This window comes from Alternaria rosae (assembly GCF_020736505.1).
Source record: "Alternaria rosae strain MPI-PUGE-AT-0040 chromosome Unknown BKA58scaffold_10, whole genome shotgun sequence".
NCBI lineage: Eukaryota > Fungi > Ascomycota > Dothideomycetes > Pleosporales > Pleosporaceae > Alternaria > Alternaria rosae.
Window position 1 is genome coordinate 1144000 of NW_025763579.1, and position 18978 is coordinate 1162977.

An 18978-nucleotide genomic window follows, 5' to 3' on the forward strand; every position below is an offset into this window, starting at 1 on the left:
TGAGGCATATCGTAGCTTTTTTATTAGGTATGTTTCGGTGTGAGTCAACGCCGCCAACTCCATGCTATCGCAGAACCCCCAGACTAAGCCGCTGGGCTAAGCACAAAAGTCACCATACTCCTCCCCGGCACCTGCGCACTAACACTACCCCCGTCTGCCGCCAGCGTAGCCGCAATCTCATCGCAATCATGCCCATTATCCGTGATCCACGCCTTCGCCGTCTTAGCAACATAGCCACTCACCTGAACCGTAACGGCACCCGTCACCGTCCCACCTTGTATAACCTGTACCGCCAACCCCCCATCCACATTCCTAAACGCACTAACCCGACTCCCACTCGGCCCACCGCTCGCACCCACCCTCACAGCACCCGGTCTTACATGCCTACTCCAATTGGCAAACGCCCACAGACGCTTACTCGGTATCACTGATGTTTTGTCGTCCGAGATACGAATTAGCTTGCTGTTTGTTGCGCCGCCTTGGACGCCGATCCAGTATAGATATGCCGAAGCGTTGGCGGTGGTGAGCGCAGTGTGGATTTTGTTCGCCCAGTTTAGGCCCTCGCCGGCGCCGTTATTGGCGTAGAAGGTTGTTGCCCATGCGCCTTGGAGATCTGCGTTTTCGGTTTGCCAGACGTGGTGGGGGGTGTTTATTGGACTATTGGGTTGGGATGTGTAGGAACTGGGTAATGGTCAGTGTATGATTTCGTTGTTTGGGAGGGGGACTTACTGCGCGGTGATTGTACCCAACAGACTACTCACACTACTCAGTGCACTCATCATACTCTGTTGACTACTCCATCCCTCAGCATCACAACACGTGACCTTTACGCTCGTAAAGTTCGCTTTGTCGAGTGTTGGCCGTAATACTTTGATGAAGTCTGCGGCTTGCTGCCCGTTACTTCTCATGCTGGCATAGCTTGTCGTAAGATCAGGTTCGTTCAGGAAACCCAGATGTGTGATGTCCACCCCGATGTTCTTGTAGTAAGTGATGTACTGAACCAGATAGTTGGCGTACGCCTGTTTCCAGTCTCCGCTCGAACAATTGGCACCAGACACCCCGCATAGAGACCCTCCATTCGCATCATTGTTGTTTGTTTTCATGTATCCTGGTGCAGACCATGCGTTGGCATATACAGTACGCAACCCATATGTTTTCACTGCTTCCGTACTAACCCAGACCTGGCTGTTGTCGTTACCGTCAAAGACATATTTCGGCGTCGCGTTCGGACCGCCAGGATTCCTGGGTTGGATGGAAACCATATGGTCGCTACTGGAGTCTGGAGATGAGCCGATGCCATTTCGCAAGATAGAGAATCCGGCGCCAGATGTGCGGTTGAAAAGCAAATCAAGGGCGTAGCGTTGGAGTGAGGGCGAGAGGGCATGCATCTGGTTTGCGCGCTGAAAAGTTTCCGATATACCGAAGCCATCTATGGTTTGGTAGGTTTTGCTCAGGTCGACGGTTACGGTGGAGGATTGTCGGGGTTGTAGGGATGCGTGTGCACTCGTGAAGGTCGTGAGCGCGAGAACGAGGTAAGTGAGGGACGCCATGATTGGAGTCTGGTAGAATTTGGACCCTTGCATGCATCCAGAAGTCTTGAGAGACGACAAATCTGTCGTGAAATGGGGTAGGCGAAGCTTTTGTATAAGCATCATCTCCAATTAGCCTTTCTCCACATTGGAGAGAACGCCGCAAGGATGCTACTACCCAAGAGCCCCACAACCGCTTTCAAGATCTGCTTGCTGCTCATTCCGTACACAAAGATCGTCTGTAAGCTATTCCCCCCATTGGGGTCAAACGGGCGGCTCTGTCGCTGTGAGTGGTGGAATTATCCGGTGCTTACCTCAGTAAAGCACTATAGCTATCATATATAAATCTCCGAAAAGCGACCACGATAAATTGAGCAGATTTCTGAGTAGTACGACCCCCACAATGTCTACTCCAGGTCAGTACCCATGTCAGATTTTCGTGGGAACCATGTCTTTCTGAATATTACAAAGGGCATGGGCCCAGAGTTGATTGCGTCGCTGTATCTGGAAACTGCTGAGATCAATGACCACGCTATTTTTACTCGATATGAGAGCGACATGTCGTTAGTCTCTACGGTCTCTCACTTATCGTTCATACACAATATGTGACCGGAAAGGTAGGCGAAACGCGGGAATACATTTTAGAACACTTCGGGATACGACGGACCTACCATCGAGCACACCAATAGGTGCGTCTCTGATTGTGTTACCGACCCTGCAAAAAGGTGCTCAGCCTTCGTAATATTGAGAAGTGATGAGGTCTCATCCAGGGTCGAGGCGGTCGCATGCCAGTCACGCTAGTGTCTTGGCAGTCGTCAATCCAACATTTCGCGGAGGAGCGACTGCCCTCGCAGCAACAACAACCCACCATGGCCGACCCAGTAAAAGTAGACGACGCGGCGCACGCTCCCGGAACCCTTCAAAACGTCGAAGAAGAGGTCACTACCGTGTCCGTACCGCCGAAAGTCGAGAAAGCCGAAGCCTCAGACACCGTGAGCGCGAATGAAGCGCCAGCACAAGATGCAATTACAGTCAGCGAAGCCGCTTCGACGGAAGACAGCTCCCTTACTGCGAATACCAATCCCGACCCGAAAGCTGCGCTCGCCGCGCGGATGGCTCGCTTCAAAGCGCTCCAAGCCGCAAAAGTAAACGGCCGCAAAGAGACAGAGCGCGAGGTTCGCGATGCCGAAGACCGCAGCTCTCGCCTTGCACAAATCTCCAAACTAGGCGCCCTGAACGAGAAAGCCTCGTACAAACTTCTCAAATCCGAAGACCCTGATTTCGAGCGCAAGAGGAATTGGGACTACACAGTTGAAGAGAGCGAGAGTTGGGATAAGCGACTGAAGAAGAAGTCAAAGAACCGGGAGGGAGTCGCGTTTGCGGACTACAGAAACGAGGCGAACAAGGTGTACAAAAGGCAAATCGGTCAGATGAGCAAGGTCGATCTGGAGGCGTATGCCGAAGAGAAGGCAAGGAAACTGCAGTCGCAAGTATCCTCCGGACTTCTCCAACTCGTTGAAACGGATGCCGGAGAAATCTACACCGTCGACAACCAAGGGCGCATAAACACACCAGTCGACGAAGCATATAGTCACGATCACAAGCCATCCAAGGAAGCCGTGGACAGACTAGTGGAAGACTTGGAGAAGGGCGAGCGCGCTAGGCTGAAGGCCAGGGCTGCGAGGGGCATACGCGACTCCGAGGATATGGGCGATGTCACGTACATCAACCAGAAGAATAAGCAGTTCAACGACAAACTCTCGCGCTTCTACAACAAATACACAAGCGAGATACGGGACAGCTTCGAGCGAGGCACCGCGATATGATCGGAGCGAGAAAACGATATTGTATTTTATACCCTGGCATTTTGCTCTTAGGGGCCGGCGTTGTCTCATGCGAACAGGCATGAGGGATTTGGCGTTATTACTATTCCATTACGGCACAAACTTTCATCATAGATACGGCTGCTGACATAGGCTGAAGTCTGAAATATACTCGTATTCCTGGATATCATGCGCATCGCTTTACATCATACTACTCAACACCCTGTTCACGTCCTGACCCGGCTCGGGCTTCTTCATCGCCTTGCTTGTAGTCGTGTGTTGCGAGAACTCAAGCCTTCCCTTCCGCCTCTTTTGCTTTCCTCCTTCTTGCACTGCGCCAGTTGTTGCCTCCACTGCTGCATTATCACCATCTACATCCTCCCCTCTCCTCCGCCTTGTAGCTTCAATACCACTAGCCATCTTGCCTCTCTCCACGTTCTCCAAGAAAGCCTTGTTCTCCTTCTTGCCCTGTGATATCTCAAATCTGAGTCTTGCCGCGCGCTCTGCGTTCTCATTCTGGATCTGCTCGACCAGGTTGTGCCACTTGACTCCACTCAAGTATCGGATATTCCACACTTCGTCATGCCACCTGCCCCTCTTCTTTCCGCCCATTGTTTGCGCATTTAGGTTCTCGGCAACGAACTTGGCGTCGCGTTTGTGTAGGAATTCGACCCAGCCGTCGAGGAAGAGCTTGCGACGCGTGCCTCCATTGCGCAGACGCTGGGTGCGCGATGTACTGTCCTCTGGTGTGAGAAATATGCGGCCTACGGCGCCGTAGGGTGTCAAGAGGGAGCGCATCACGGCTGGCTTCATGAAGGGCGGGACGCGCGAGAGGTATATAACGCCGGACTTGTCTTTCTTGAGTGATGAGGGTGGTAGAGCCTTTCCGAGTTTCGTAGTCTGTAGCCTCATTTCAGAGGGAAGGGATGCAGCAAGCTTCTCGAGGTGTGCTAGTTCGGCGCTCTTGGAGGCGAAGCGCTTCGGTGCGTGCTGCTCGTCGTCGTCTCCTTCTTCGGCATCATCTTCGTCGAAGTCTTGTTCTTCATCTTCTTCTACTTCCTCCACATCGCCTTCGGAGTCGGAGACGTGATCTACTTTTTGCCGCTTGGACGATGGTAGCATGCGCGCCCTGCTCTCCTCCTCAGAATCATAGCCCCTCTCCTCGTCTTCGCTTTCCTCAACGTCGAGGTATTCGTTTCGTTTGCGCGTCGCCATTGCTGTGTAGGAGTGATTATCCCGCGGGTGTATGGAAACTAGACTCTTCTCAATTTGCAGAGCCCTCGTTTGGTCGGGGCACGTCTGGCGTGACGTTGATATTCGGGCTGTATACGGGCGCATTCGTTCACTCGAAACTTTTGCGGAGAAGTCGCGGAGGTCAACTTTTGGGTGGGGCCTGTCTTAGCGCCTTGGCACATTGTCGCGCAACTCCTCTGCCAGCCTTCCATTGCCTTTCCACGTCTACACCCACCCACGTCCATCTACAACCCACCAACGAACTCACCTAACCGCGCATCACACCCCTCTCGCAGCCATGGGTGGAGATCTCAACTTGAAGAAGTCATGGCATCCCCATCTACGCAAGAACCAAGAAAGAGTGTGGAAGGAGGAGAAGTCTGCGCTCGAGGAGCGCAAGCTGATCGAGAAACTGCGCAAAGAACGTGAAGAAGAAGCAGCAATCGAGCAGCTGCAGAGACTGCAAGCCGAGAATGGCGGCAAGGTCGTACAGCGACGGGTTGACTGGATGTACTCAGGCCCCAGTGGCGACGCTGGTGTCACCGAGGAGCGCGAGGGCTACCTCCTGGGCAAACGCAGGATCGACAACCTGCTGAAGTCGAACGATACACAAAGCCTTCAAAAGGGCGCTGCAGTCGGCATCGACGCCGCCACTGCCGATACGAACGCGAACACCGCTCGCGACACACAAAAGAAAGTCCTCCAAGACCCGCTCCTCATGATTCAGAAACAAAAGATGGAGATGCAGTTGAAGGCCATGAAGGACGCGCAGAAAGAGGCTAAGTACGCCGAAAAGCGCGAGAAAGAGAAGGAGAGAGAGAAGAAACACAAGCACCGGGATAGGGAGCGGAGCAGAGAGCGGGAACACAAGCACAGCAGCCGGCGCCATCGATCGCGGTCGCCACGTAGGAGAGAAGACCGCGAAGATCGTCGCGATCGTGACAGCCATCATAGACGGTCAAGATCCCGCTCCCGATCACCATACCGCAAACACGGCAGCCGACGCGACCGCTCTAGATCGCCGCGCAGGAGGGAGGATCGTGGCGATCTTCGCGACCGCGACACATACCGACGACGGGATCGTACACCACCAAGGAAACATGTCGAAAAACAAGCCGAAAAACAAATCGATGATATGGAAACCCGTCAGAGCGCGGCCGATCGTCTCGCTGCCATGCAAGCAGAGGCGACATCGCTAGAGGAGCAGCGTGCTGAGCGTGTTCGACAACAAGAGATAAAGGATGCAGAGGAGGAGGAGAAACACAAGAAGAACATGGATGGAGGACGCCGTTTCATTTCGAGTGTGCGCGGGCAAGCCTCCAACATGGACTTGAGCGATGCGATTGCTCGCGGACGGGGTAACCTCAGGGCAGAGATCGATGCTTAGGGATTTGAGAGCCTGGCGCGATGTGCTTATGACGAATAGATAGTAAATTGATACCCTAGTCTTCCTTGCTGAAGTTGGCATTACTTTGACCCTGTAAGTTCTGGGAGACATCTACTACCGTGACTACTAACTAGTTTCTTCCGTTGTTCGAAGCTCTGTGATCTCCTGTTCACCAAGACTTTGCTCAATTGGCCTAGACCTTCAATTCCCTCTGGGAACCTACTCAGGGCTTGCATTCTACAATGTGAGTTGAGAGCAAGAACGGATGATGCAGTGACCTACGAAGTAGGCAAGACTGTCTTTCCGTGGCGGCTCTATCTGGGGATGAAATGTGTCTTGTCGCATGAAACCCGCCCTGGAGGTATTCACAGAGATACAGTGTTATACGTGAACAAGTCACAAGGGTATGTATATTTCAAGCCAGTGTGTATAACATAATCTACAAAGACAGACCCCTTCGTATGCGTCTCATGCATCGGCCTACTATTTGGACATGAGCACAGCTCGGTCGCTTACATGGCGCCAATTGAATACGTTATACAAGATATCGAGACAGTCATGAACGGGAAGGTGATAATTCCGACGCAGGCCTACCTTCCGTAGCTCCACTTTATCTCATACAGAGAAGAGACTAAACATGTGCTCTGCAATCTACATTAGTGTAGAAACAAATTTTGATGGATCCTCAAGGCAATATAGACTTCTGGGATGCTCAACTCTGATATTTCTACGACCTGTTCGACAAAAAAAGAGTTCTAGTATTTTGCTATAGCGACGGTGTATCTGTCAATCACGAGGCCAATATCTACGAAGGAGAATAAAGGAGCCAAAGGAAGAGGTTGTGACATTCTGAGTGACTTCGCACCTGCCGAGCCTTCCTCCGCCTTTTCGTGAAACGCAAGTATCCTCAATGAGCCTGAGTCTATCTCAGCGAGCTTCCTTTGCAGTGTTCGATTCAACACCTCGACTGCACTTTCACAAACCACTGTAGACGATAGCAACCACAAGGCTCGCTACCAGCGCAAACAGACTCGGTGAGCTGGCTGCTGCTGCGGATTTAGCGTCAAGTCGCTCAAGGCAGTAAGTAACACTGTAGCTCGAATTTTGACCGGTAGGGGCACAAGCGAATGGACTTTCGTATCCGTACGACTTTGTCTCGCATGAGGGCTTGTTTTGCTCGAGCTTGTCCATCTGGTCTTTGGTATACAGGGCATTACCGACTATAACGGGACCAGTGCAGTTCAGTGGGTTTCCGATGAATCCAAGCACGGTGCTGAGGAGTCTGGCCGGTATGGCTTGCGGTCCTGGGATTGCGGCAGCGACGGCGGCTATGCCTTCCACAAAATCTGTTGACGAGTTAGTAGTGATAGGATATGTATCGATGAAGTGCTTACTGAAAGCCAATTCCTCGTCTTCGTCATCTGTGTTCAGGCCGCCAATGGCTACGGACAGGTTCGAGGCAGAGTCCGGAACGTCGACTTCCTGCACGTATTTGACGGTGTCGTTTGCCGCAATGATATCGTCGGCGTGAACCTCGCCAACAAGCCAGGAGTTCTTGGTGGTGGTGTTGTCTGCCGTTGAGGCGATGGCTAAAAGCAAGTCGTCTTCGGAGACGTCACGGGTGACCCCAACGTGTACTTCCTGGATGGTGAAACTGAAGCGGACAGCAATAGCAACGTTTGCTAGGAGCAGTAGGGATAGCAGTACTTTCTGTAAAGTGAACGAAGACATAGTGGCGAAGGCAAGAGGGTATCAATTCCAAGAGAAATGAAGCGTAGGCGTTGGAGGAAACTTGACTGGAAAACTCCGGCTGATGTAGATAGATTTCAGGAGGCGGGGATGGTCTCAGGCTGATCCAGCTACATTGCTACGAGCATCATGCTCTACTTATATTCGTGTGTCCAGCCTGACCCAAAGGGTGTGCATGTCAAGGCTCAGTCTCATGGGAGTTGGGTTTGCCGACCGCATTTCCGTTGAAGACCAAGGGAAAGCGAATATGAGGATTGATACAGCCTCTTGCGGCGATTAAGAGGCAATGTGCATGCATCTTTGCCAATCAACGACGCTGGCCCCCCAATATGACACAGCATAGTGCTCTCGTGGTGTGATGGAGAGACATCGCCGGAATTGTAAAGATGATCAAAGCTCATGTCGACTTCGACGCCGTGGCTTTGGGGCCGAGTGATCATGCACAGATGCCAAGCGCAGATTCTCGACTGTGATCTTGAGAGCTCAGAGCAGTCAAAACTTTTCTCAGATCTGTCCTTTCAGAGTACTTGAGCTGGCTGATGTGTTCAACTCGACAACTTGTATGGCCCCAGATACTTCCACGATCGCAATTGCGCTTACTGCCATTGGTCTTGGAGCCTTTAGAATTCCGTGGTGTAGCATAGAGGCATACCTCGATTCTCAGCCTTGCTGTGCGGTGCTCGTTGCGCCAAGGGAAAATGGCTTACACCGCCCCCACTCATTTCAGGAAGTAGAACTGAAAAGAGCAAAGTGCGTCGTATTTATGCTACACCTAGCATTTAGCCTAGCAGGTGCCTTAGCGTTTGGCATCTTTCACAACTGACTAGCCCGAGCCAAGTATAGTCGGTAGCAACTGCGGCCTCAGCCTTGTGAGCCGCAACATCAACTCAGACCGATGTGACAGCAATAGCTCACTATTCGAGATGTCTTTTCGGTGCTCAACAGTCAGCGCTAAGCCATGTAAGGAAGGTATAAGGCTGAGAAAGCGACTGTACCTATGTAGCATGGACGCATCCGGCGATGATGAGAAGGCATACCACAACGCCACACGCAGTGAGCAGAGCATTCAAGCCGTCTTGATTAATATACCACCACTGGACACTTGTTCGGCAACTGCAGTATAGGTCACCAGAAGTATTGCAACAAAGCCGGTGGACTCCCGCTGCTCAAAATAACCTGGTGCAGAAGGCACGCGCATTGTTACCACAAGAGGAACATGCACTATTAAATTTGTTGTTGTCCAGCGATAAACGCCATGTGGACTCCAGTGCATCCGATCGGCATAGCTGGCGAGGAGAAAGCGGGTCTTTGACCGGTTGTATGGCCTGTAGTTGCAGCGTGTCCAGCTAGCAAGAACTAAATATACTTCTCCTGCAGAAAAAGAGACAGCCGACGACACTTAAGCAAGGACTATCTTCGCTACGACTGGGTCGATTCACGAAGGATATCATGGGCGTTCGTCTTCGTATGTTCCGAGATAGGTGCATCGAGTAAAACGCAATCGACTTCCGTTTCTCTGAGTCGATTAGTAGTTCTGGAACGAGCCCCTCGCGTTGGGCAGACTCGATGGTAACGTCCATGTCGCGGAGCCACAAAATACAGCTTTACGCTACAACGCAATCTGCTCCGTCTTTGTATAATGCGGAGAGTTCCTTCGATTGCTGCGCGTGACCCTCTTGGTTGGCGGAGGGAGTTGTGTCTCGATTTACGGTACTAGCTCCACCATCAGGCGCCATGCCTGGTGCGGAAGCTGTCGGCATCATGATTGCGTCCCAAGTAGCGTACCACACGCAGTCGGCGCCGATGACTCTGCTAACAGCCAAGATGAGGCTTCAGTGGTCCAGGTTTCTAATGTTGTATTATTGATGAGAGGAGGGACATGAAGGCATGGCGCGTTGGCTGGTGAAGTGGTTGTAGGAAGCGTCGGAAGCTGCATATCCGCACATGTTGTAGAAGTCGGACTCGCTGATGAGGCTATCTTGATATCGCGCAGTCCTGTTAGAGCTGGGGGTCAGGGTCAAGATGTATCGAGAAATATGGACGATGGCAACAGTTGCGCAAACGACGTTTATACACGCGACGCTGGATCTCGACTTCCTGGAGACCTACGGTTTGAAAACATTGTGATTGTGTGTCGGTATATATCGGGCCAGGTAGGCATGTTTCAGCACCGGCAAACAAAGCTGATAAGGGTGTTAAATACGGCCTGGGGCCCCTCGTATACGAACCGCACGTTCACCAGAAAGGCCAATGATCTCGATCATCCCGTAGTTCCTGCGCCGTGTAGCGACTAGGAGAGGTCGTAAAATCAACAAAGACACTTTTCTGATCAGGTTCATCATAGGGGTCAGTGCTCAGGTGCGTCCCGTCCATCACCAGTCCTAAACTGGCTAGCTTAGGCCAATTTATGCTGGTCCCTGGTGGATATCAGTGCTGTTTGACGATCCAATAGCCAACGGCTACTCACTTTTGTCGTCTCTAATCGTCAACATAATGTCAAACGTAATCGACGCCATCTCGAATTGCCTTTTGATTTGTACCAGCGACTGAAGTCGTTCTTGGAGATCGTATTCTCCCTTTCCGCGCTGATAGTATACCCATGTGATGTATACATCTTGGAGCGACGGCAAGGTACCGTCCTTGTACCATATGAGAATGTCGAGGAGTTGTTGATCAACTTGGTCGTTTGGCTCACGGGGATAGTGGATATGCAGCGATCTGATGGTTGGCGGGAAAAAAGCAGGCAAAGACTGAGCTTTCAGGGTTGACCCCGGATCAGAAACCAAATACAGAGATACCCTGGCCGAGTTGAGGTTGGTAAATTCAGAAAGAGGAGCAAGCTGAGCCAAGCCGGTATTCTCTAATGAAGGGCCATGCTGCCTGCACAGCAACGATAAGTCTTCAAGACTCTCCTTGTGATCAGTCAGTGTATCAACAAGACCCCCAAACCACCGATCGTCCGGGGTGGAGCGTACTGGGTGAAAGCATTTGAATCGCTCCAGAGCCTTGCACGCAAATATCATGTTTTGGACCATAATCTCAGAGACAACTGGTTTGAACAGCGACAGCTTGGTAATAGGCGATGAGCGGTACGGCCACCACCACTTACGGTCGAAAATGGTGAAGCCGGCTACGTCGTCGTATTCAAAACCGACTTCATGTTCGTTCGCTGGAATGTCGTAATTGCCACCCCATGCGACAAGAGTAAGCTCGTCCAAGTTGGGAAGAAGCAACAGCGGTAGAGCATACCGTACGGGCATTTCTGGCGATGAAGAGAAATCGATGTATAAAGTCTTGAGATTGTCAAAATGGTGAGTGTCGAGCCAGCGTACGCCCATAGCCATACGACCTATGCCCTCAAGAAGGGTACAGTGACAATCGTCATACGGCCCTTGGTCGGTCATGGCCGGCCGCAGCCATAAATTTTCCAAGTGCGGTGTCCGAAATGCCACTAGAGCGAAGTATAAGTCCTCGAACCCAAGCCAGCGGCCCACAAGTCTTGAGGCGTCTTCGGTGCCTAGTCCAATGACTTTCAAGTCTCTCAAAATGTCTTTTACGTACTCATCGCGAACACGTATATGGTCCTGGCCGTCCTTCTTCAGCCTAGGGCGCGTCTTCTGCCGAAGGGCTTTGACCTTGAAGCGGAGGCTTGGCTGCTCTTGCAGATGACGCCAGAGCCTTTGAGACTGTGAATGAATAACTTCATTCGAAGGTAGATCTATCGATTCGTAAAGCAGGGGTTGGGCAATGTGGTACAGCTTCTTTGAGACGGAGCAAAGAGCCGCAAGGGCGTGCATTCGGCTGTAGTCTGCTGGTTCTGACCAGGTCGTTGGGCCTCTTAGTTGGTCAACAACGTGGATGAGCAATTCGTTAGGAATGTCGTCCATGGTGAAGATGATCTTTCACCGGATGAATAGTGTTGGCGAGTTTGTCGACGACGAGAGTGTTGGTGGGATGAACGGTGACGTTGACGGGTAGTGGAGAAGGCACGACTGTGACGCGTCAGGAAGGAAACACCTCGGCGGGAATTCGCGCGAGCTAAGCGAGTGAAAAGAGGAATCTTTACTCTAGTACGATCGTAGAGCGAAGACATCTGACAATGATGCTTGCTAAGCCGCGTTTGTTGCAGCCTCTTGGAGGGAGGCTCACAAGTGGGCGAATTGGCTCATGGTGCGCGGCAGTGAGGCGCGAACCTGCCACGACCTCAGGTGAGACACGTGCAGCTACCCCACGCCCACGCTACTGGGCCCGCATCAGCTCCCCGCCACTGCCCTTGGAGCTCACCAGACGACTCTCAACCTTAACTACCACCAACAGCATGACCGCCACTATAGACTCCGAGACCCTGAAGCAGTACTTGGCCGACAGTCCGCCCACTGTCGTGCCTTTAACCATCAAGCCTCACTTTGATGCGCTAAGCGACAAGGAGAAGCTCTACGCCCACCATCTCTCAGTGTAGGACATGCATATGCCTCAGCAGTATATGGCATAGTAATTGACACATGCTACAGAGCCTGCTTCGCCGGAACACGCGTCGTCCTCCGCCAAGTCTCCCCCGAATCGGAGCACATCTATGACTTCATCGTCGCCCTCCACAAGCACGCCAAGGGCGACTATGCTTCCCTCGCCAAAGACACCGGTCTCTCGCAGGAAGAAATTGATGCATACCTCGATTACTCCGCGCAGTTCTTAGGCAACCTAGGCAACTTCAAGTCGTTCGGAGACAGCAAGTTCGTACCCCGCCTCGAACCGCGACAGCTGAAGGCACTCGCAACCGCCTCCAAAGACACACTGGCCATATACGAAAAGTTCAAGGACGCCATATATGCGGGCAACGATGTGGGAAAGCTGCACCTGGGCTACCCCGGTGCGGGACACATCTCGACCTACTACCCCGACAGCCCTGACATCACCAGCGAACAGATCTCTAGCGTGAGCGATTTCCTCGAAGGCAAAGGTCTACTTCCGGAGAACACAAGGATCAAGAAGGCGAAGGATGGATATGAGGTTCTCATTGCTTCAGCCTCGGACAACCCATCGGCAGAACAACGCGATCTGAAAGAAAGTGAGTGGACAATGGACGATGGTAGCAAGGTGAAGCTAGTCTTTGGTGACTACTCCAAGGAGATGGACACCATCGCGCACCACATTGAGCAGGCGAAGAAATACGCAGCCAATGACCACGAGATCAAGATGATGGAAGAATATTCCAAGAGCTTCAGGACAGGGTCACTCCAGGCCTTCAAGGAGAGCCAGAAGGCCTGGGTACAGGACAAGGGACCTCAGGTCGAATCGGACATCGGCTTTATCGAGACATACCGCGACCCACACGGCATCCGCGGCGAGTGGGAAGGTTTCGTTGCCATGGTCAATAAGGAGCGGACACGCGCCTTTGGAAAGTTGGTCGAGACAGCGCCACAGTACATTCCCCTGCTACCGTGGGACAAATCATTCGAAAAGGACAAGTTCCTCAGCCCTGACTTCACCTCGCTCGAGGTGCTGACGTTTGCGGGTAGCGGGTAAGTCAAGAAAACCTTCGAGGCTGTTTTGTGATCTCATCTAACATCAACAGTATCCCTGCAGGAATCAACATCCCCAACTACGATGACATCCGCCAGAACTTCGGCTTCAAGAACGTGTCTCTTGGCAACATCCTCTCTGCAAAAGCACCGAACGAGGCTGTTCCTTTCATCAAGGACAAAGACCTGGCCACATACCAGAAGTACCGTGATCCTGCCTTCGAAGTTCAAGTCGGACTTCACGAGCTGCTCGGCCATGGCTGTGGTAAGCTCCTCCAAGAGACGGAGCCAGGCGTCTTCAACTTCGACAAAGAGAACCCTCCAATTTCACCACTCAGTGGCCAGCCAATAAAGTCCTGGTATAAACCTGGACAGACTTGGGGATCAACTTTCGGTACGATTGCCGCTTCCTATGAGGAGTGCCGTGCCGAGTGCGTCGCCATGGCACTTTCTTGCGAGTTTCCAATATTGCAGCTGTTCGGTTTCGGTGATGGTAAAGCCGACATGAACAGTGAGGCAGGTGACGTTCTCTTCACTGCATACCTTCAGATGGCCCGCGCGGGTATCGCAGCCCTAGAGTTCTGGGACCCTAAAAGCAGGAAGTGGGGTCAAGCCCACATGCAAGCTCGCTTCTCTATCTTACGCACATTCCTCAATGCTGGTGTCGAGTTCTGCCAACTGGAATGGGAAAAGGACGATCTCTCCGACTTGACCATCCGCCTTGAGCGTGATCGCATTCTGGATCTAGGCCGTCCTGCTGTAAACGACTACCTCCAGAAACTGCACATCTACAAGGCCACTGCGGACTACGCAGCCGGCAAGAGGATGTACGATGAGATCACCACTGTTGAGCCCTTCTACGAGAACATGGTCAGGCCGGCCGTTCTCAAGAAGAAGACACCCAGGAAGGTGTTTGTCCAGGCAAACACTGTCGAGAAAGACGGCAAGATCGACTTGATTGAGTACGATGCGACTAACAAGGGTATGATCCAGAGCTGTGCGGACAGAGAGTACGTATAAGCATGTCCGCCGAGCTCTTAAGAGGCGTTTTCGAATCCAGTAACGAGCCTGGACGAGGTTGATGCATTGGAGCGGAGTATGGGTGGTCATGCGTACATGCAATACAAGTCATTACGGTTTTATGAAAGGTTGGATAAACGAAGAGTCACATTTGGTCAGTCGTGATTACTCACATCGTCGTTCCCACACTCGGTAGCCATGTGTAGGTGGAGCCCGGACATTTAAACGACAGGACGCGATGGAAGGACATTGCGAAGTGGATTTAAGAGTCGATTGAGCTACGCGCGTGAATATTATTCCGAGATTTGAATGATGCGGATAGCAGCTTCCGTGCATAATAGTCGCAAAGCAAGCGGGTACGCCTGATTTTGCTGCTTCTGGGACAAGCTTGAATCGTTTGCAGCACCATCTTGATGAGGATGATTGCGGTTTCTACTGGATGGAGAAACATAGCTTGAATGCTGGCATTTCAAACACCGACATGTCTATGGCCGGGCAAAACATTGCCGAGATGTGCTTGGTGTGCTTGTAGTGCCGGCATATGCTACGCTAGCGCAGGTCTACCAAAGTGCGGAGAGACGAAACGTGCTAGCCCAGGGTCTTCCATCCGCCCTACCCGTTCCGAAGAGAACGCCGAGGTCTGCATTATTCTTCCACCGCTCAAGCGCTATCTCTATATGAAGCCAGATCAACTGACCAGCGATTAGCTCAAGGCTGGTCGCGAAAAGATGAGCGACTAGGGTACGATCTAACAGCAGTGTGGTGTAGTCATTCGGTCCGACGTGGAATAGACGTTCATCGACTACACGTGCGAATACCTGGGCAGACACGGTCAAGACCTAAGTCGCGCGATTAGGAACCTCCGGTCCAAGATACCCACACCGATTTCCAAGTTCAGGATTCATCAGGGCTCGAGCGCGACAGCCGAAATGATGCAATGTCCAGAAGCAGAGCAAACATGTTCACGGTCCCTGACACAACGATAGCGGACCGGCGACAGTACCTGAAGAGAACGAGATTGCAGGGATCTGGATAGCTGTCAGAATACTTACAGTCCCTGTGGCGTTCTTGACTGCGCGCCGCTGTCATTTGGAGCGTGCGTTAGCGCCATGAGCTGGTGCTTTACCATGCCCCTATCATCACCAAGCGCTGGTCCATCCGCCCTGCTAATGGAGGAAATCAACACTAAGACGCAGAAACTACTCTCCTCAACATCAGAGGTATCTCGATGCCGGCATGGTTGCCGAGCATTTTTCCAGAGGGGTACTCTTTTAGCTAGCATGGGAATGGCCTTTAAAGAGCAGATATCCCACCGGTAGAGAACTATCTGAAGTATCAAGCCACTCATTTCTACTTAATAAGCCTTGGTCTTGCTTCAGGAAGGCAGCGTTCATTCATTCTTCACCATGAAGTTCTCTATTCTTGCGCTCGCAAGCGCATACACAGCCAGCGCCGCCGTTCTTGGAGAGAGGCAATCGTACGGAGTCAAGGGCACACCTGAAGGCTTTGGAAGAGGTACCACGGGAGGTGGCAATGCAGCTTGTGTTGTACCTTCTTCGGTAGCCCAACTGAAGACCTGGCTCAGCGACAGCACTGCCCGCTGTATTGTACTCGACCGAGAGTTCAACTTCAAGGGTACCGAGGGAACTACAACAGCCACCGGCTGCCGTCCCGCATCCAACAAATGCCCTGGTAATGGAGGTCAAGATGCCATTAACTCCGCCAACTGGTGTACCAACGGAAACGCTGGAGCAGGCGCCACGTCTGTCCAGGTCAAGTACGACAATGCCGGTGTGACTGCCATCAACCTAGGCTCCAACAAGTCCCTCATCGGTGTTGGTAACAAGGGTGTTATTCGCGGCAAAGGTCTCCGCATCGCCAACGGAGCACAGAACATCATTATCCAAAACATCCACATTACCGAGCTCAACCCACAATACATCTGGGGCGGCGACGCCATCACCCTCGACAAGTCCGACCTCGTCTGGATCGGTACGTCTACCCCTCCCTCCCCTATCCCCAACAATCCTAACAACTCTTCCAGACCACGTCAAAATCTCCCTCATCGGCCGCCAGATGTTCGTAGCCGGCTATGGCGCCTCCGGCCGCGTAACAATCAGCAACACAGAATTCGACGGGTCGACCTCCTGGTCCGCCTCTTGCGACGGCCGCCACTACTGGACCATCCTCCTCCTCGGCGGCAGCGACCTCATCACCATGAAGGGGAACTACATCCACCACACTTCCGGCCGCAGCCCCAAAGTAGGTGGACAGGGCAACACGCTGCTCCACGCAGTAAACAACTACTTCTACAGCAACACGGGCCATGCGTTTGATATTGAAGCTGGTGGTATGGTTGTTGCGGAGGGGAATGTTTTTCAGAATGTCAACACGCCGCTGCTTAACAATAAGGGGCAGTTGTTTTCTGCGCCTTCAACGGGCGCAAATGGTGTGTGCCAGACTTACCTTGGCCATACTTGCCAACTTAACGCTTTTGGAAGTAGTGGAAGTTTCAGTGGTACTCAGACGGATTTCTTGGTCAACTTCCAGGGGAAGAATGTTGCGGGCGCTTCGGCCGCAAGCTCGAATGTTGCTAACACTGCTGGTGTTGGTAAGATCTAGAGTGGGGTACGAAGGGCTGGGGTGGGTTGGAGGTGCGTGCAAAGCCTGACGCCCTTGCGAGTTGAAAGGCGGCATGATTATCTTCTCTGTATATAGTTTACCTTTATCAAAATTCGTACATACATCCTACAACGCGACAGCTAGTTGCAACCTCCACTCTTACTCCTACCCGAAAATCTCCCTAAAAGCCTCCAAATTCCTCATCCCTTCCGGCCCCTTCGCATAAACCGCAAAGTCCACACTCTCAAACCACCCCTCGAATTCCTCTTCTCCCAACACCCTTTTCATCACGCTCGCCACCACCCTCGGCGGACACCCATAAGCCCCACAGCCCATAGCACCAAGTACCAACCTCCCCACACCCTCCCCCGCCGCCATCCTCAACACCAACCTAACCTTCTCCCGTAACTCCTCGACGACGCTTTCCTCTGCAAACACCTTCTCCCCCTCCGCTGTAGTCTTAAGAGCAGGGAACCTCGGCGCCGCAACTGTCATAACAGCAACCACATACCGCTGATCCGCAGGTAACTCGACGAGATTATTGTCCAGAGTGTCCCTGAATACAACGACGCCGGGTGACATGACACCAGCAACACATCCCGACCCTGTATTAGCCCAAGGATACCATTCCAGCTTTAACGTCGCGTACAACGTGGATGAATAACACAGAGCTTCTTCTTGCGTTAAAGACAACGTGTAGCGCCACCCGCCCCCGGGTTCGGTATCGGATGCTAGGTTCAAGACGCCGAGTTTGGAGGTGCCGGGCAGGGAGCGCGCGAGGGCGAAGGCGTCGCTGTTGTGGATTCTGACTGGGGTTGCTGGTGGGTGGGATGGGTATGTAGGTAGTGTTTTTGATAAAGAAGGAAGTTGGGTGGGGATGAAGTAGCTGGTTAGGGAGCCGTTAGGGATGGAGGCTGCGATGGAGGGGGAGCGGGTTATTGTGTCTTCGCAGATGCGGCGGCGAGTTGCTAGGTTGAGCGTTTTGGGGGGCTTGGTGGAGGTGTTTCCCATGGCCATTTTTTTGGGCGCGTTTTTTCGACAATGGAGTTTTGAGACAGTTTTGATCAATTACGGAAGTTGACTTGGGTCAGCAGGCAGCAGCTTTGTGGCGGTGAGATGTGGCGCAGTCAGGGTTCAGGCAGTTGCACTTGTTGACGGAACCTTCCTTCCAACATCAATCACATCGGGCCTTTTCCAATGAAACATCTACGAGCAAAATGAGCGAAGCTGATGCGCTGTGCAGATGCCTGTTTAAGGTCAGTCAAATGGTGCTCACCGGTAGATGGAAATTGCACTGCCACATTAAACCAACGTGACAACATCCTACAGCAACCAAGGCCATAACCATATAACTCTTTCTACATCCAAACACTCAAGCCGGTAGCTTTTTCACCGACAGGTCAGAAGATCGATCCAGAGATCTTTCAAGACGGCCATCGCTCACGCGCTGACCCCTACATCCCGACCGTCCCCAAAATGGAGACACAACACAGATCTAGCACCCGCTCCTTTCTCACACTCTTCCCTCGCGAAATCCGCGACGAGATCTACACCCATCTCCTCGCCGACCTACCACCAAAGCTCAAATATGCCCAACCCAGCTCTCAATCCCCTTTACCACCCCTCAGTTCGCGCCTCCCGCCCTGCCTACGCCTAAACCGTCAAATCAACCAAGAAGCTACCGAGGCATACCTACACCACACCACCATCGCTGTAAACGACGTAGTCAACCTGGAACTATGGATGGCCTGCATGTCAGATAGCGCATGGAACTGCATCCAGCACCTCGAGATAGGGACTATTCGGGAGACTGCGCTTGTACCACGGCTGAGCCCTGTTTGGTACCGCGCTAGAAGTATTATCGATGTTGTTGCGAGATGTCCCGGCCTGAAAACTCTTACTGTTGGTGTTCCGGGAAGTATGTTATTGAAGAAGCAGACCAAAGACGAGGGCTTGCAGGGCGCGAGAACATCGCGTTTAGTTAATGAAGCGACATTTGGGGATATGGCGGACCTTGTGGACATGGTGGGTTCTATGGGGCTGCAGAAGTTGGATCTGGTGTGCGTCGATGGCAATGTGTACTATTGCGCCGATCT

At 52.4% G+C, this 18978-nt stretch overlaps 9 protein-coding genes across 9 annotated transcripts; 4 read left to right on the forward strand and 5 right to left on the reverse strand.

Annotated features, from left to right (window-relative positions):
- Window positions 1-83: 83 nt before the first annotated feature.
- BKA58DRAFT_405475 (putative endo-exoxylanase) lies at window positions 84-1550 on the reverse strand (the record flags this gene model as incomplete). Its single annotated transcript, XM_046171901.1, has 2 exons — window positions 84-681; window positions 730-1550. The coding sequence occupies 2 exons, from the start codon at window positions 1548-1550 to the stop codon at window positions 84-86; spliced, it is 1419 nt and encodes a 472-aa protein (XP_046021465.1).
- An 844-nt stretch (window positions 1551-2394) lies between these two features.
- Window positions 2395-3510, forward strand: BKA58DRAFT_392666 (pre-mRNA-splicing factor syf2). The gene has a single exon (XM_046171026.1). The coding sequence runs from the start codon at window positions 2399-2401 to the stop codon at window positions 3353-3355; it is 957 nt and encodes a 318-aa protein (XP_046021466.1). The 5' UTR covers window positions 2395-2398; the 3' UTR covers window positions 3356-3510.
- A 43-nt stretch (window positions 3511-3553) lies between these two features.
- BKA58DRAFT_405477 (uncharacterized protein) lies at window positions 3554-4567 on the reverse strand (the record flags this gene model as incomplete). The annotated part of the gene is made up of 1 exon (XM_046171902.1): window positions 3554-4567. One exon carries the CDS (start codon window positions 4565-4567, stop codon window positions 3554-3556), a length of 1014 nt encoding a protein of 337 aa, XP_046021467.1.
- A 248-nt stretch (window positions 4568-4815) lies between these two features.
- Window positions 4816-6182, forward strand: BKA58DRAFT_424085 (Pre-mRNA splicing factor-domain-containing protein). Its single transcript, XM_046172885.1, has 2 exons — window positions 4816-6065; window positions 6126-6182. The coding sequence occupies exon 1, from the start codon at window positions 4884-4886 to the stop codon at window positions 5970-5972; it is 1089 nt and encodes a 362-aa protein (XP_046021468.1). The 5' UTR covers window positions 4816-4883; the 3' UTR covers window positions 5973-6065; window positions 6126-6182.
- Window positions 6183-6684: 502 nt separating this feature from the next.
- BKA58DRAFT_44965 (uncharacterized protein) lies at window positions 6685-7993 on the reverse strand. The gene is made up of 2 exons (XM_046174322.1): window positions 7367-7993; window positions 6685-7318 (listed from the first exon to the last, which is right to left on the reverse strand). The coding sequence occupies exons 1-2, from the start codon at window positions 7701-7703 to the stop codon at window positions 6948-6950; spliced, it is 708 nt and encodes a 235-aa protein (XP_046021469.1). The 5' UTR covers window positions 7704-7993; the 3' UTR covers window positions 6685-6947.
- A 1963-nt stretch (window positions 7994-9956) lies between these two features.
- Window positions 9957-10981, reverse strand: BKA58DRAFT_405481 (uncharacterized protein; the record flags this gene model as incomplete). The annotated part of the gene is made up of 2 exons (XM_046171903.1): window positions 9957-10138; window positions 10189-10981. 2 exons carry the CDS (start codon window positions 10979-10981, stop codon window positions 9957-9959), a joined length of 975 nt encoding a protein of 324 aa, XP_046021470.1.
- Window positions 10982-12039: 1058 nt separating this feature from the next.
- On the forward strand, window positions 12040-14260 carry BKA58DRAFT_414391 (peptidase family M49-domain-containing protein; the record flags this gene model as incomplete). The annotated part of the gene is made up of 3 exons (XM_046172483.1): window positions 12040-12176; window positions 12233-13240; window positions 13294-14260. The coding sequence occupies 3 exons, from the start codon at window positions 12040-12042 to the stop codon at window positions 14258-14260; spliced, it is 2112 nt and encodes a 703-aa protein (XP_046021471.1).
- Window positions 14261-15508: 1248 nt separating this feature from the next.
- Window positions 15509-17240, forward strand: BKA58DRAFT_44942 (pectin lyase A precursor). Its single transcript, XM_046174312.1, has 2 exons — window positions 15509-16252; window positions 16305-17240. The coding sequence occupies exons 1-2, from the start codon at window positions 15667-15669 to the stop codon at window positions 16880-16882; spliced, it is 1164 nt and encodes a 387-aa protein (XP_046021472.1). The 5' UTR covers window positions 15509-15666; the 3' UTR covers window positions 16883-17240.
- Window positions 17048-18591, reverse strand: BKA58DRAFT_414393 (uncharacterized protein; the record flags this gene model as incomplete). Its single annotated transcript, XM_046172484.1, has 2 exons — window positions 17048-17850; window positions 18579-18591. The coding sequence occupies 2 exons, from the start codon at window positions 18589-18591 to the stop codon at window positions 17048-17050; spliced, it is 816 nt and encodes a 271-aa protein (XP_046021473.1).
- Between the last annotated feature and the right edge of the window lie 387 nt (window positions 18592-18978).